At 43.7% G+C, this 14,573-nt stretch overlaps 2 protein-coding genes across 2 annotated transcripts in view; both read left to right on the top strand.

The window, feature by feature from the left end:
* Positions 1-7,236, top strand: part of LOC109970431 (titin-like) — a 206,786-nt gene extending 199,550 nt beyond the window's left edge. Inside the window, 6 exon segments of the mRNA XM_020617984.1 lie at positions 1-849; positions 960-1,116; positions 1,222-1,712; positions 1,833-1,986; positions 2,218-2,514; positions 5,881-7,236. The exon segment at positions 1-849 is cut by the window's left edge and continues 15 nt beyond it. Coding sequence (XP_020473640.1) covers positions 1-849; positions 960-1,116; positions 1,222-1,712; positions 1,833-1,986; positions 2,218-2,514; positions 5,881-6,173 — 2,241 coding nt within the window. The 3' untranslated portion in view covers positions 6,174-7,236.
* Positions 7,237-8,640: 1,404 nt separating this feature from the next.
* Positions 8,641-14,571, top strand: LOC109970432 (uncharacterized; the record flags this gene model as incomplete). The annotated part of the gene is made up of 4 exons (XM_020617985.1): positions 8,641-8,871; positions 9,660-9,822; positions 14,227-14,415; positions 14,486-14,571. Coding segments are annotated over 4 exons (669 nt in total), but the record flags the coding sequence as incomplete, so codon positions are not given.
* Between the last annotated feature and the right edge of the window lie 2 nt (positions 14,572-14,573).

Below are 14,573 nucleotides of genomic sequence, written 5' to 3' on the forward strand. Positions count from 1 at the left end.
GCCAAAGGAGAGACTTCTGATTATGCCACACTGGATGTAGCAGGAGAATATGCGGCCTTCTCTTCACTCCGCAAGGATGAAGAGCCACCATCCTCCCATCTGCCAGAGATGACCAGAACAGAAGTCTATCATGCTTCCTCCTCTAAAACAACAATGAAAGAAACTGTGACTAAAACTGTGAAAGAGACCACCACTGTTGCTGAGAAGCCAAGGGAGAAGCGTGGTGTTCCTGCCAAGATTCTGAACAAACCACATTCCCTGACTGTAGAGGAAGGAGACCTTGCCAGATTTGAATGTGATGTGGATGGTGACCCAGCACCTTCTATCACCTGGATGCATGAAGGAGCAGTTGTTAGTTCCACTGCTCGTTACCACACAGTGTCTACTCAGTACAGCTCCTTCTTTGAGATCTATGCTGTCGAGATGTCGGATGAAGGCAGCTACACTCTGCTGGTGGAAAACACTGGAGGCAAACAAGAGGCCCATTTCACTTTGACAATCCGCAAGTCTAGGTCCAAACAGAAAGTAGTTGCCTCTACCCGCGTCACTTCTCCAGAGGTCAAATCACCGGAGCCAATCAAGTCACCTCAGAGAGTCAAGTCTCCAGTTTCACCAAAATCTCCAGCGCCAAAATCCCCTGCTCCCAAATCTCCTGCTCCATCTGAGAAGGACCAAGTGACTTCTCCAATCATGTCACCAAAGAGAAGGATGTCACCACCCGTTGAAAAGAAGCCCTCCTTCTCCGTTGGCCTGAGCGACGTCACTGCAGCCTCAGACTCCGTTGTCAAGCTGTCAGTGAAGGTGACGGGAGAGCCCAGACCTGAAGTCTCATGGATGAAGGATGGAAAGGTAACATTTTCAAATGTTCAAATTATTCTCCTGCTTATTTTCAATTATTTACAGATAGAGAGTGACTTGTTTTCTTTGGTTAGTAACAATCATATTTTCCTGATTGACAGACTCTGTTTCACGGTGGGAGGTATGAAATCTTTGAGGAGTATGGCTCAGCTTATCTGGAGCTCTATGCATCAGCAGTCTCTGATAGCGGGGTCTACAAGTGCACTGCTACGAACAGTGCTGGAGTCGTTTCAACAACCTGCACAGTCACCATACAAGGTAAGGTAACACCTGCTTGTGGAGGCCATTGTCCTTCATTCACCTGCATCTACCAACATTCAGACTGTTTCCTGCCATCAGTTCTTACATTAATTTCTGTTTAAGGTTCAAAGACCTCCAGAACAAAAGCTGACATCTCTGAGGAAGTCATGAAAAAGGAAACGGTCCATGAGGACGTCCTGTCCTTTGTGAAGGAGGTAAAGTCCTCCCACAGGCAGATGTCCATTTCAGAGGGCCAGTCTCTGGTTCTGCGGGCCAACATCCCCGGGGCCTCCGATGTCAGGTGGATCCTGAATGGGGTGGATCTGGCCAACTCAGAGCAGTACAGATACGGAGTGTCTGGAAACGACCAGACCCTGGCCATCAAGTCGGTCAGCCAGTGTGAACAGGGGATCATCACTTGTCAGGCACAAACACAGCAAGGCCTGGTCAAATGTCAGTTTGATATTGCAGTCACAGCCAAGCGCTCAGATGCACCCCACTTCCTGGTGCAACCCAGATCCCAGAATGTGAATGAGGGACAAAATGTCAGATTCACTTGTGAAATTGCAGGAGAGCCTTCTCCTGAAGTGGAGTGGTTGAAAGACAACATGATTGTGAGTAGTTATTTGTTTTGTAATCAAGACAAAGTTGCATTGGTCTTAAAACTGTTTTAAGGGTAAATTAAACATTCAAAGCTTTTGTAGCTGATGTAACTCAACACTCTCTCTGTGCAGATATCTGTCACATCAAACATCAGGCTGAGCCGCTCCAAGAATCTGTACACTCTGGAGATATGTGAAGCCACAGTTGCAGACAGTGGGAAATACACAATAAAAGCCAAAAATCAGTTTGGACAGTGTTCTGCAACATCCTCCCTCAACGTCCTTAGTGAGTTTCCACTGCATGTCAACTAAACAAAGTTAAACACACTGTGTGTCAGTGTATTTCATTGTTTAGATGTGTTTGTGATTAAAAATCTGACTTGGATTGCACCTAATTCAGTGACCATCCTAGCTTACACTGGATGTGTGGCGACACTGCATACACAGTTGTGTATAGTGTACTGTACTTGTGCACATTGTGATATGAGCATTGTGCTTGTCATTTGCATTCTCACAGCTCTTGTTGAAGAACCAACAAAAATGATTATTGTGGAGCAAAGAGCTTCTGCTGATGCTGCTGCCAGCATGCACAAAAGTTTCTCGGCCTCATCGGTTCGTATGGGTGCTGGCAGTTACAGCAGCAGCTCCCGCTCTTCTGCTGCCGAGCATCTGTTTGAGAGCATGTCTGCGACTAGCATGTCTGCCACGATGGCTGAGTCAATGGTTTCCATGAGCTCCAGCAGCCAAATGACGTCTGCTCACTCGCATGCCGAGGCCTCCTCACTGAGGGCCCTCACCACAGGGGTTAAAAGAGGTGAGATGCATTTGAAAGGTTGCCTGAATCTGTTGGCACTTTGCACTTAAACTCAGGATAACAGGAGGTGGGCCTTGAATAATCTGAGCATCTTTGTGAGTCAAGTTTGAATGTAAAGAAAAAAATGATTTGAGATGACTTCCTGCTTGTTTAAATTCTTCTGTTTGTTCCTCTCATGTAATTAATAACACTGACATTTGATACGTTTGCATTGATATTTACATGAAAAACAAAAACAGACAAAAAATGTATGCTGGTTTTGGAAACACTTAAATGTGTTTTTTCCACCGCCTGGTACCGGCTCAACTCGACACAACTCTGCTCACTTTTGGTACCGGGAGCTTTGTTTTCTACTGCAGATTAAAGGCTCTATTCTATTATAAAGCCTCGTCCGGTTCTTTCAAACCAGGAACTCAGAGGGACGACTCAGACCACTCGAGTCTATAAAAATATAACCGTGCTGGTTTATTCAAAAAGTCACAGGCAAGAATTAACACCTCCAGTCCAGAGATCTTCCAACCCCCAGGCTGCCCAAGCAGCCCGGAAGCAGAAAAGACCCCGAACCACGCATTGCTATACAATATTAATCATTTCTGGGCTGTCGAACCGTGACGTCACCAGATAAGCAAGCCTTGCAGCTGCTATAACGTTTAGCCAAAACATGAGGAAAAGTCAAGGTGCGTGACTGTTGTTTTCGTGGTGTGTATCTAAAACAATTGGACATAACCTTACACATTAAGACAAATATTAAGACTAGCATTACAGTTGACACTAACAGCAGTTTTCCTGTAACCTTGACGTGCCTGCAGTCTGCACTAAACATTCATAGACAAAGTCGCACTCAGTGTCGCTGGTTGTCACAGCGGCGCCGCGTGAAGCTACCATGAAGTGGTCGGCCCACGGTGGCAGGCCAGGCTCAAAGCTGTTATCACTTTCATCGTAGGACTGTTATTATGCCACTTTATTAAGTTCGTATATTTTTTCAGGTGAGAAAATAACCATGTCGTTTTCAAATTTGTGATCAGTGTATCCAAGTAATGCCATTTATTTGAGGCATTACATTGACATCTTCAGAGATGTGATGACCTGCCAACGAGCCAGTTAGCTAGCTCCACTTAGCAGGCGTAGCTGTAGCTGTTGTGCTTGTATTATCACATTCATTAATCTGTGGGCTATGGCAGCGGTCCCCAACCTTTTTATCAATGCGGACCAGTCAAAGCTTGACAATCTTACCGGGGGGTAGATTGTTTATATTGTTAATATAATAATAATAAACGTGAATCCACTGTGTTGAAAACTTGAACTCCCCATAACGCTAAATCAATGGGAGCCCTGAGCTCGTTTCTCTGCAACGAGACGGTCCCATCTGGGGGTAATGGGAGACAATGACACCCAAAGTGTGTTGCTTATGTTCAGTCTACTCCGTTGTTTTGTTTTGGTTGCTGTCACTGCAGAAAAACCCGCTTCACAGATAGGATGTCGGAAATGGCAACAGGGTTTTCAGTGCTGTGGTGGCGATCTCAGGGTATTCTGTCATGACTTTAATCCAGAACACCGACAGAGTTGTTGTCTCGAACATACTTTTAAGGCCGCCGTCATTTGCGATCTCCAGCAGTTGATCTTCTTCTTGCACAGACATGCTGGATTCACCTGGTTTGTTGACAAATGGGTTGCGGATCCATTCCTTGGCAGTTCGTGGGTCCTTTGTGGTTGGGAAGTAGCGCTCGAACTCTTTTAAAAGCAAAGACAGGTGATCGTGCACCAGCTGGGAGAATGAAGGCTCAGGCTCAGTCTCACCCAAAATCCCCGCTAATGTTTGAAACATGTCCAAAATGCCGCTGTTGACGCGCCGTCCCCACAAATCCAGTTTGGCTTTAAATGCAACTACTTTATCTGCCAACTTGAAGACAGTTGTCATTTTCCCCTGAAGTGACGGATTGAGTTCATTGAGCAGGCTGAATATGTCGCACAAGTAAGCCAGTTTTGGCGCTCAAGTGACCGAGATGTAACCGAGAGAATGCGGTCATTTTTCAAAATAAAAGATCGTTCAGACTCAGATAATAAATAAAACGGAAATAATTAATGATTTCTTGTGCGGCCCGGTACCAATTGATCCACGGACCGGTACCGGTCCGCGGCCCGGGGGTTGGGGACCACTGGGCTATGGGATGAGATGTATGTGTGGTGGTTCACGTTATATGTATTGTGCTTGTATTATCACATTTATGGCATACCCTCCACAGGGACTGGGGGACATGCCCCAACACCAAAATATGAAATATAGGCCCGTTATTACAGGTTCTACCCTGTATAACACTCGTGAGAGAGAAGTGGAGACTACTCTTACTAATGAATGAACAAGGAGCAACTGGTGTGACCGCCTGTAAACATCCAGATTAATCACTGGCACAATGGCCGCATTGCAGTGACGAATTTCTCTGACAGTCGCTAGTTTGCAGTGTTTACACGTCACCATTTGGTATCGCCTCAGCTCACTTGGAACCTCGACAGAGGTGATGTCAAAATAGTATCAGGTACTACCCCCAACGTTTGACTGATGGAAACACAAATAAGACAAGAAGAGTTGATTCGAGTCAAGCTGGTACCAGGTGGTGGAACAGGAGCTTTCACACTGGCTCCGGTGTGCCAGTGAAACAGATTTTTAGTTTATTTCAAAAGCTAGTATTTAAACAACAATCTAATGTTGGACTACACCCATACTCCTTTGTGCAGTTAAAGTCGACGTAAAAGTCATGCTAATTACAGTTAGCTAGCCTTATACAGAGAACTTGGCAGGCTATTGTGGCCTGTTTCATGCTAATTAGCATGTTGGTGGTTAGCTTGCAAAACAACAGTAGTTCAGCAGCTAGCAAGGTTTCAGGTTTTTCACATTTCACAGGGTGAGCAAAGAAGGCAGTTTAATATTAAAAAAGTCATCAGAACTGGAGACATGATTGTGACTGAATGTTGACAACAGAGAAAATAATTTATAAATATTAAATAATCATGAATAACATGAATTTAGAGAAGTGGCTGTGTTAAGGAAACATAATTTGGACTCCAGCTGTCATCTTTGTTTTGCTTAACCACAACTTGTGGAAAGTGTTAAAAACCTGTTTTTCTGTTGACCTGGCAGGACAGAAGAGTTTATAAAGATATCAAAATGTATCACACTGCTGGAACATGCTGTTTATTTTTATTCTTATTTCCTTATGATGTAAATTTTTGTTTATTATTTTTGTCATAATCAGCACAAAAATCTCAGCTGTTAAAATGATGACACTAAAGTCACTAAGACTTGTATAAGACAGTATTTTCACAAATGTAAAACCGGTGTCACTGATCTTTTTGTCTCGATGTTAACAGCTGCTCCACCAAAGATCGAAGCTCTACCGCAACACGTCAGCGCTGAGCTGGGGAAGTCCCTGACTGTGGCAGGGGTGTTTTCTGGAGACCCCGCCCCCTCCGTCAACTGGGTCCGCTTTGGTCGGACCCTCCCCGACGGGGATGAGCGGTACCACGTGGAGAACACCACTGACCTCTCCACCCTTGTGATTTCTGCAGTAAAGGAGGACGACGCCGGGGTGTACACTCTCCGTTTGTTCAATATGCTTGGCTCCGACTCCGCAACTGTCAACGTTCACATTCGGTCTATGTAGAAAAATAATTTTTAAAAAGTTAATTTCTATTCCCCATTTCCCTCATCCAGAACCTTTTTATTTAGTGAACTAGCAATCAGTAATTTACTTGAGAAAGATCTGGATTTCTGTTCTTGTAAATATGAACTATTTTTGTACCAATCTTGACATTAATTTATGCCAAAGTAGACTAAAGTCTAAAGTTGTTATAAAATGTGCCATATTGGATAACTATGACTTAGGATGTTTGATCCATTTTTCTGTGACATGTACATAATGTATATAGCCGAATTTAACGGTTATGGGAAATGTATGCATTGTTATTTATGACAATAATATTAACAAACAAAATGAAACTAAATGTGGTTTAACAGGAGAAAGTTTCACCAGGAACGAATACCCTGTTAAACTGAGAAACTAAACTCTGTGCCTCAACGATAAGTTGAAGTCTTAAGATTGCCTCAACAGGTAGAGAGGCTCCCTGTTGACGTTATGAACCTGAATCAGGAAGACAAAGTTATTGTTTTGGATACGCGTCAGTGCGTGCGATATTACAGTTGTCAGTGAGTTGTACTGTGAGCATTAAGACCCTGAGTGCTGTTTGCATTACCCTCATGTAAGCAGCATGAACTGGCCTTGTACTCAGACTGACTGTGTCATACTACCATGACTTGATGACCTGCTCAGAGTGCGAGCGGCCTGCACTCTCAGCATTTAGTTCATTATAATAAAGAGCGCTGTTTCTGGCACAGGACGGCCGGATTGGCTTTTTAAAACATAACATCTCCTGGCCATAAATAAAGGGAAAGTCAAGGCCAGCTCTGCTGTGCAGAAGCAGCGCCATCTCTTGGAGGATAGTTACGTAACATGTTTGTGTGTTTGTGTGCGAGTGTTTGTAGCTTTTAGTCAGTTCACCTTGTCAGTAGTCAGGGTCTTCATTCACCACAGTGTTTCCATCCACTGTGAAAGAAAAGAAAAGGAGTATTGTTTTGCCCTGTACTTTGATTTAATTGATCTGTTGATGTAGAACTATATTTCATCCTCCTTGAGTTTTATGCATTTCTGAATTAATAAAGCATGATTTCAGCACTACACATACGTTTTCTCCTTATTGTCCTTAATTTACTGTTTGAATGTTTTTTCCGGCTGAACTCTTGAAAGGTTTCCAGTGGCAGACCACACTGAAGTATAGTTCTGAGGTACATTGGTTTTTCCGTGGCAGTGTACTTTTGGATGGATTGTTATAAAGTCTGGTTTCCGTCAGGTTGCTCTGTAAGAATTTGGGCGATCCTCTGACTTGACTTCTGCTAACATTATCTTGAACATTTTAAAAGATGCAGTCAGTGGTGTCTGTCACTCCCCACAAACCCCGTCCAGAGGTCAGCAGTAAATGTGTTTGCACAGTAATGTTTGAGTCCAGACCCTGGTCCAGCTTATCGCTTTGTTCCGTAGACTGCCACTGTTGTCCACCAGCTATTAAACCCCCCTCCTCCTCAGGAAACACGGGAGGCCCTCTGTTTCCAACACAGCTCCACAGGATGAGAACAGCTGATGATGTTGATGATGCTGTGGATAAAGCTGTAGTGATGATGTGTGAGCACCAGGTGTCACTGCAGAAAAAGAGTGAGGCCAAAGATCCTCAGAGAAGTGAGGGCGCTTCCATCGCGTGAATCTGTTCTGGTCAGGACTGTGCGGAACGACACACTGCTTAAAACACATGCCCAGCATTTCATCTGCAGGTTCAGTCTGTCACATATAGTCAGCTGTTTAACCCTTCTCTGTCTCCAGGATTTTATCTGACAGGTCACAGGAAGTGGAGTACTGGTGCCTTCAAAATAAAGGGTGAACTCTGTCTTTAATGCAGTAAAAGTTTGATTTGGCTGTGTAGTGGTTAAAAATAAACAAGGTTCCAGAGGTAATATGTAATATTCATATATAGATATTATTTGTAATAGTTATGTAACGCTGAGCTAAGTGTTTATGGATGCTTGATCTGTTTCTCTTCTCTTGCTCAAGAAAGAATATCTTGGGCTGGGTCCCCCTTGTTTAACTTATGGGTCAACATCCTGAGCGACTTCCTCCTTAAATGGGGAATGGATATAGCTGCAGCCTTATGTGAACTGTTCGTGTTCTCTGTTCAGGTTTATAAAAAGGAAATGTCCGCTAGGTCAATGTGACCTAGAAGGTCATGTACTGGACATCTTAAGACAATGCTTGGAAGAAGGGATGTGGAGCAAAATGACTTGTTCCCTTGCAAAACCAGTCAAGCCAATTAAAAGAACCAGTAATGATGTGAGGGCACGTTAAATTAAATGATTTATTTCAACACAAACCACGCTCTCTCCTCCACCAGCTTCTCACTGAACGACGTTTAGTTTTGCACAACTGCAGCAGGTTTACACATCTGTATTGTTCGCAAACATGCTCGGGATTTTATTGTGAAAGTGTGTTCCGGAAGCTCAGTGTGCTGTCGTCTTTTTTATTTTGACACTCTAGAGGTGTCCGCAGAGCAACGCAGCGCAGATTCTTTTCTGCGGATTTTCAGGTTCCACTGAACGAACCTGCAGTTGGATCCGAAGTAATTCCGGACAGCACAATCTGGACCGGACCGAGCTGGACCGAGTCGGGTCGGAATACAGTCAGAAATACAAAGAGAAGGGGAGAGAAAGACAGCCTGCATCATCATCTCCCGCATAACGGACCGGAGTCTTCCTCACCGGTAGGAACCGTTTTTATTATACGCACACGCACGTCGGGCAGTCTCACGGTAACGGGTGTCCGGTGTGTGTGTGCGTGTCGGGGGGGAGGGGGGTTCGCGCGCCACTCCCTTCCAGCCTCAGCCATAATAAGGTTAAACGTACCTGCACACAGACACACAGGTGAGTTGTAATGTCTGGTGCGAGCTGTGGCACAGCGCGCATGCAGCTGGATCGTGAAGGTCACACCGTCGGCTCCTGTGCATGCACGGTATAGTGACATAGTGCGTAGAGAGTACTACAGAGACGTGTAGCGGTACTACAGTGGTACACAGACCGGGGGGTCATCGGGACAGACTCCTCTCAGAGCGATATTACTGGTGTGTTGTTAACTGTTATAGTGATATTTAAATATTATTGAAATATTAAAACAATAACATTAACATTTAGTGTATATCTGCTAAAGGTATCTGTATTATTTATTGTATTTGCATTAAATTATATATTGTTTATTTATTTGTTATTATTCAGTGTTGGTATATTATAGAAATATATACATCTCAACATTAATGTGGTGTTATAGTGGTATTATATAGATTTTATGGCGCTAATATAACAACATTATTGACATTGTATTGTGGAGGTATTATGATAACAATGACTGCAAGGATTTGGGGGTCTGATGATCTCTGGGGAGGCCCCCCTGCTCCAAGAGTGTCTGTTATAGAGTTGGCAGGGTTTTAGTTAATGTTGTTTTAAGTGTTCAGCAACAGAACAACATGAAATAAAATAAAATGAAATTGTTTTTCAGAGGAGAAGATGTCAGGATCATCGGACTCGGGACCAGAGGTGCCAGACTGTGTTTCAGAGTCTGTGTGAGGTCTGCAGGGACTCAGACCTGAGAGCTGGACCCAACATGGCCGCTGTGCGTGCAGCTGTGTGTCTGTGTATGCTGCTATTGCCTGCTGTGGCCGGTCAGTTCATATTAATGGCATATCTTACATCACAGTACAGCCCTGACTCATTTAGCCTAGCTTAGCAGAAAGACTGGAAGTAGGTGGAAACTGTTAGCCTTACATGTTTCCACACACAAGCAAACACAAACCTCACTAAATACAGGATTGTGAAGCTTAAATATAGTATTTGTTGTATTTGTGTTTCTTATATTACCCAGATCTGTACTGATTTCCAGAATGACATCATGGCAGCGATTTTACACAAAGACAAAACAATAAACTTAGAGTGTTACAGAAACAGAACTGGCGGTTTTGGCACACACTCACATCCTGGCTTTCTTATATAAACACTGACACACACACACACTTGTCCTGCTCTAACCGTGAGGACTAGCCAATGGGTCCTACAGTCAGATTGGTTCCCCCCTACAGTGTACTTGCAGTCGTCAGCCAGACTGTATCAGAACTTGTGTTGTTGTGATGTGTTGATGTGACACAGACGCACACCCCGCCTTCCTCTCCCTATGCGTGTGTGTTAGCAGTAGACTAAATATTGCGACTACGCCTGGCTCCGACGGTCTGGGGAGGGGCCACAGATAGATTCCTGTGAGGTGACACTGACCCCCTCCCCGATCTGAACCATGAAAGAATTTAGGATTTACTGGACCTTTGCTGACCTGAAGCAGCAGAAACTAAAACACGTGAAGAACCTGCCTGAGAGTCCTTGTGTTTCTAAGTTTCCTTAAGTGTCACAGTGATGCAGTGATAGTTGTGTGTCTGTCCATGGGGGCACACAGGAGCTGCTCGCTGCTCGTCCTGCTGCCATTAGTGGGGATGCTCTGACTGCATGTGAACTCATACCGGATGAAAAAGGAGCATGGAGCCTGGAACAGTAGCTACCTTGCTGACATGAGGCAGCTGTCACTGGGCTGACAAGTGACCAGATTCAGATCAGCGTCCAGTCATGTCAGTTTTTATTTATTTGTCTGAATCTGAGCAACTTCCAACCAAAGTGCATGAAAACTTTGCTGCAACTTTCGTCTGTGAACAAAGAGCAGTTGTGGATGTAAAGTTAGGACATTGGATTAATGGAGGTCTGATACAAGAACAGCCTGAGGCGTCGCTCTGCTGTGCTGTTGTTTCCTCAGCTCCACAAAATGCCAGAATGCATCATTTGTGGCTGTCAGACTCTTCCTTGCACTGAGGCCAGTGTGTGTGTTGACTTTCACATAGTTTGTGGATTTCCTCATACACCCTGCTCAGCAGAACAGCTCTGGAGCAGGAGAAAGGTGTAAATATACTCTGACTGTGACCACACCGGTCAGACCACATCTGGACCAGCTTTACTTTAGTAAAAGTACGAGCACCACGTGATAATTAGGGCTGCAGTGGGTACCGGTTGCACAGTATACCATGGTGTCAAAGTGGATGCTCTTCATACCGTGCACATTTGCTCATTACCAGTACTGAAGGAAAAAACACAATGTGTGCATGCCTTTCTTCCCTGACTACCCGTCAGAGTCCGCAACAGGCGCCACATGCACATGACGTGCAGCCAAGGAAACGGCAGAGTGAAGCTGATGTCACCAAGCTCAGTCCACAGGAAATTAAAATCAGCAGCCTGGCATTATTTTGGATATTGCAAAACCAACACCTTCAGAAGCAGCCTCCCTCCATGCCGATCACTGTGTGTCCCTTTTAGAGCGTAATCCTTAATCTTTTAGTGCCAGTGAATTAGCAACTATTCTGGTGATCCTTTGGAGCATTTCTCACTCCTGTCAGATGTTTGACAGACCAGTCAGTTGATTAAAGTAATCAGCAGTTTGATCTCTAATAAAAATGTCAATGTCAGTTTATTTATAAAGCACACTAACAAACATTTGTTGACCAAAGTGCTGTACATAGTTTAAGACGTACATCAGTGCAGACAAAAAAATAGAGGCATAAATTGAAATAAAGATTAATAATGAGTCTTTAGCCGAGATTTAAAAAACAGATGGAGTCTGTCAAATATGAAGGGGGCAGCTTGTTCCATAGTTTTGGGCCAGCGACTGCAAAAGCACGGTCACTTTTACGTGTTCTCCACATCTTTATAATGATAATCATAATAAATAGGTGCACGTGGATACAAACTAGTTGAGTCAGACCCTACTTTCTCACCAGTACACGAGTGACATTAGTGTGATGATATAACATTAACAGTGTAACAGTCACAGGGGATGTTTTTTCTGCATCAAGGCCTTGTAACAAATGAAAAGGCTTCAGTTATAGAACATGTTAGAGTGACATGCTGTTTTCCATCATGTCTATTATTAGAATCCTGTTCATTTTGATCGAGCTGGTTTGATCTTAGAAAAGCCAGGACTGACTTAATCCTGGATGAAGTGTCTTTTGCTTTACATAGAGACACAAAGAGCAGAGAGCTGAAATCATGATCTGCATCCCTTTGATTGGCTGAGCGTTGATCATGTGATTGCAGTTACATGAGGTAGGTATGTTAGGATCCCTCCCAGCGTGCACCTGGGTAATAGACCCATGTTGATAACTGTCATTTGTCAGCGAGGCTGTGAATACGGGCCTCGAAGAGCACCGAGATACAGAGAAGGCAGAGGAGAAAGAGGAAGTTCCAGGGGAGGTTGGAGAGGATGAAAGAATTAATACTAAAATGCTGTGGCAGAATGCTTAGAAAAGTTAAGTTTTCAATAAGTAAAGATAATCATAAAATGATTTGTGTGTTTTGTTTGACATAATCATTAGTGAATGTGTTAAATAAAATGTGAAATGGTTGTATTGAAAGGACGGGGAAGACTGATTTTACATCTAACAGAGTGGAAAGTACAGAATCACACAAGAGGAAGCAGACACATCCCTAAAATGAGAAACTGCAAAGGTTCGTGTGTGCCTGCCACACAGAAGAGACACACACCATACTGAGGAAGTAACAAAAATCATGTGTAAGCACAAAAGTAAAGATTTGACTGATAATTGTTTGATCAATGTCTAATCAATGATAATCCATGTTAGTCACAGTAAAGTATTCAAAATATAAAGATTTATGTTCTGATTTTAAAGCATTGATAGGTTTGTGTGAAACTAGTGTGTGATTCTGATTGTTCTGTTAAAAAGCAATGATGGAAATTTGGTATTTCAGTCAGATGTGAGTTTCTTGTATTTTTGGTATGTATTCAGATGGTTTGGTTTTCTAGAAAAGAAAGTGAGTTAACACTTTTCAGTGATAATGGTTAAGACACACATCTCTCAGTGTTTGGTTACCCAATTTCCAGTGAGTTGGGGTTACATAAGTCTTAGTGAGTGTGTGAGGTGGCATAACAGTTCACAGGGTTAACAGGAGGCACAGACTGAACTGCTGAAATGACTTTTAGACAGCTTCATCAGAAAAGGGCTTATCTAAAATATCCAACTGTTTACTTGTTACATAATACACACTATTCTTTAAACATCCTATCCTCAATAACATCTTAGGTCAACTAAATACTGTGCAAAACAAATATGGTCTTAAGTGTACAGTGACACAGCTTTTATTGGTTATTTCAGACTAAATTTAACACTTCCTCAAAGAGCCAGAGTGTACTGGTTTATAAAAGTTTCTCAGTACAATAACATCTGAGGGTTTAAGGAGGTAGCTGCCACAATAAACTGCAGGTTGTTGTTATTTAGGAGGTTTGGGGTCTTATCCTGAATTAATAACATGAAAGAGGGAGGTCTGCAGGGAACTCTGTTCGCAGGTTCATGGTAGTCAATTACTGAGTGAATATCTTCGTCATACAACCTCAAGCAGTGTTTGGAGCTTTAATATGTTTCAAATATGCCACCTTAGTGTGAGAGGTTAAGCTTTATTCCTATGTCCAGGGGTTAGCATATCGTGGCCTTCAAACACATTTTAGGTTCGCTGTCATTTCCAGAATGTTTCAAGTCAGTCAGCTGGACCCATCTAATCCATGTCAAGAACATGTGGCAAGAGGACCTGGACACAAAACTCAGTCATAATAAAATGCCTTTTCTAATGGACCAGCACACCCCTCTACTGGAAATTGGTTGGTGACTGGATGCTTCGGAAGAAGGATGGGAGAAACATCCCATGAGTTGTGTTTCCTGGCTTCCACTCTGCTGCACCTGTTTGTTGCATCTTTTTCTCTCATCTGGGGCAGAAGTAAGACGCAGGGAAAAAACACGAGTGAGGGAAACATGGACGCATCTAAGACAATTGGGATTTGCCCCAGGAATAATTATTTGATCTCTGAGAGCTGCACAGGCAACTTTACATTAAAGTGCAAGAGAGAAGTGGCAGGTAGGGCTCTTTGCCTGTTTCTGACGGCGGAGATGGTGTGAAGGACCTTCAGTTGAGGGACCTGCTCCAGGTCTCTGCTGAGTGTTTGTTACTGAACCAGAGTCTTTGTGCAGGGCTGCAGTCCGAGGACCGAGAGTGTGCCTTTACTGACCACCTCATGGGGGCCGTGTCTCACAACAGTCCCACCAGTGAACTGCGAGGAGTGGTGCGAGAGAATGGCACGGTTCGCTGCAGCCGTGGCTCTCGCTGCTATGGATTGTGGGTGAAAAGACCGGACGGTGAAATACACCTGTTAAAGCAAGGTGAGATGTACAAAATCACACACACTCAAAAGGCTTGTATTTGTCCACTTATACGTGTCTCCTTGTCCAGGTTGTTGGACTCACATTGGTGACCAGCAGGAGTGCCATGGTGACCATTGCCTGGTAACTCCAACACCCTTTCAGATCCAGAATGGCAG

Source organism: Monopterus albus, unplaced genomic scaffold, assembly GCF_001952655.1.
Source record: "Monopterus albus unplaced genomic scaffold, M_albus_1.0 scaffold198.1, whole genome shotgun sequence".
NCBI classification, from domain to species: Eukaryota; Metazoa; Chordata; class Actinopteri; order Synbranchiformes; family Synbranchidae; genus Monopterus; species Monopterus albus.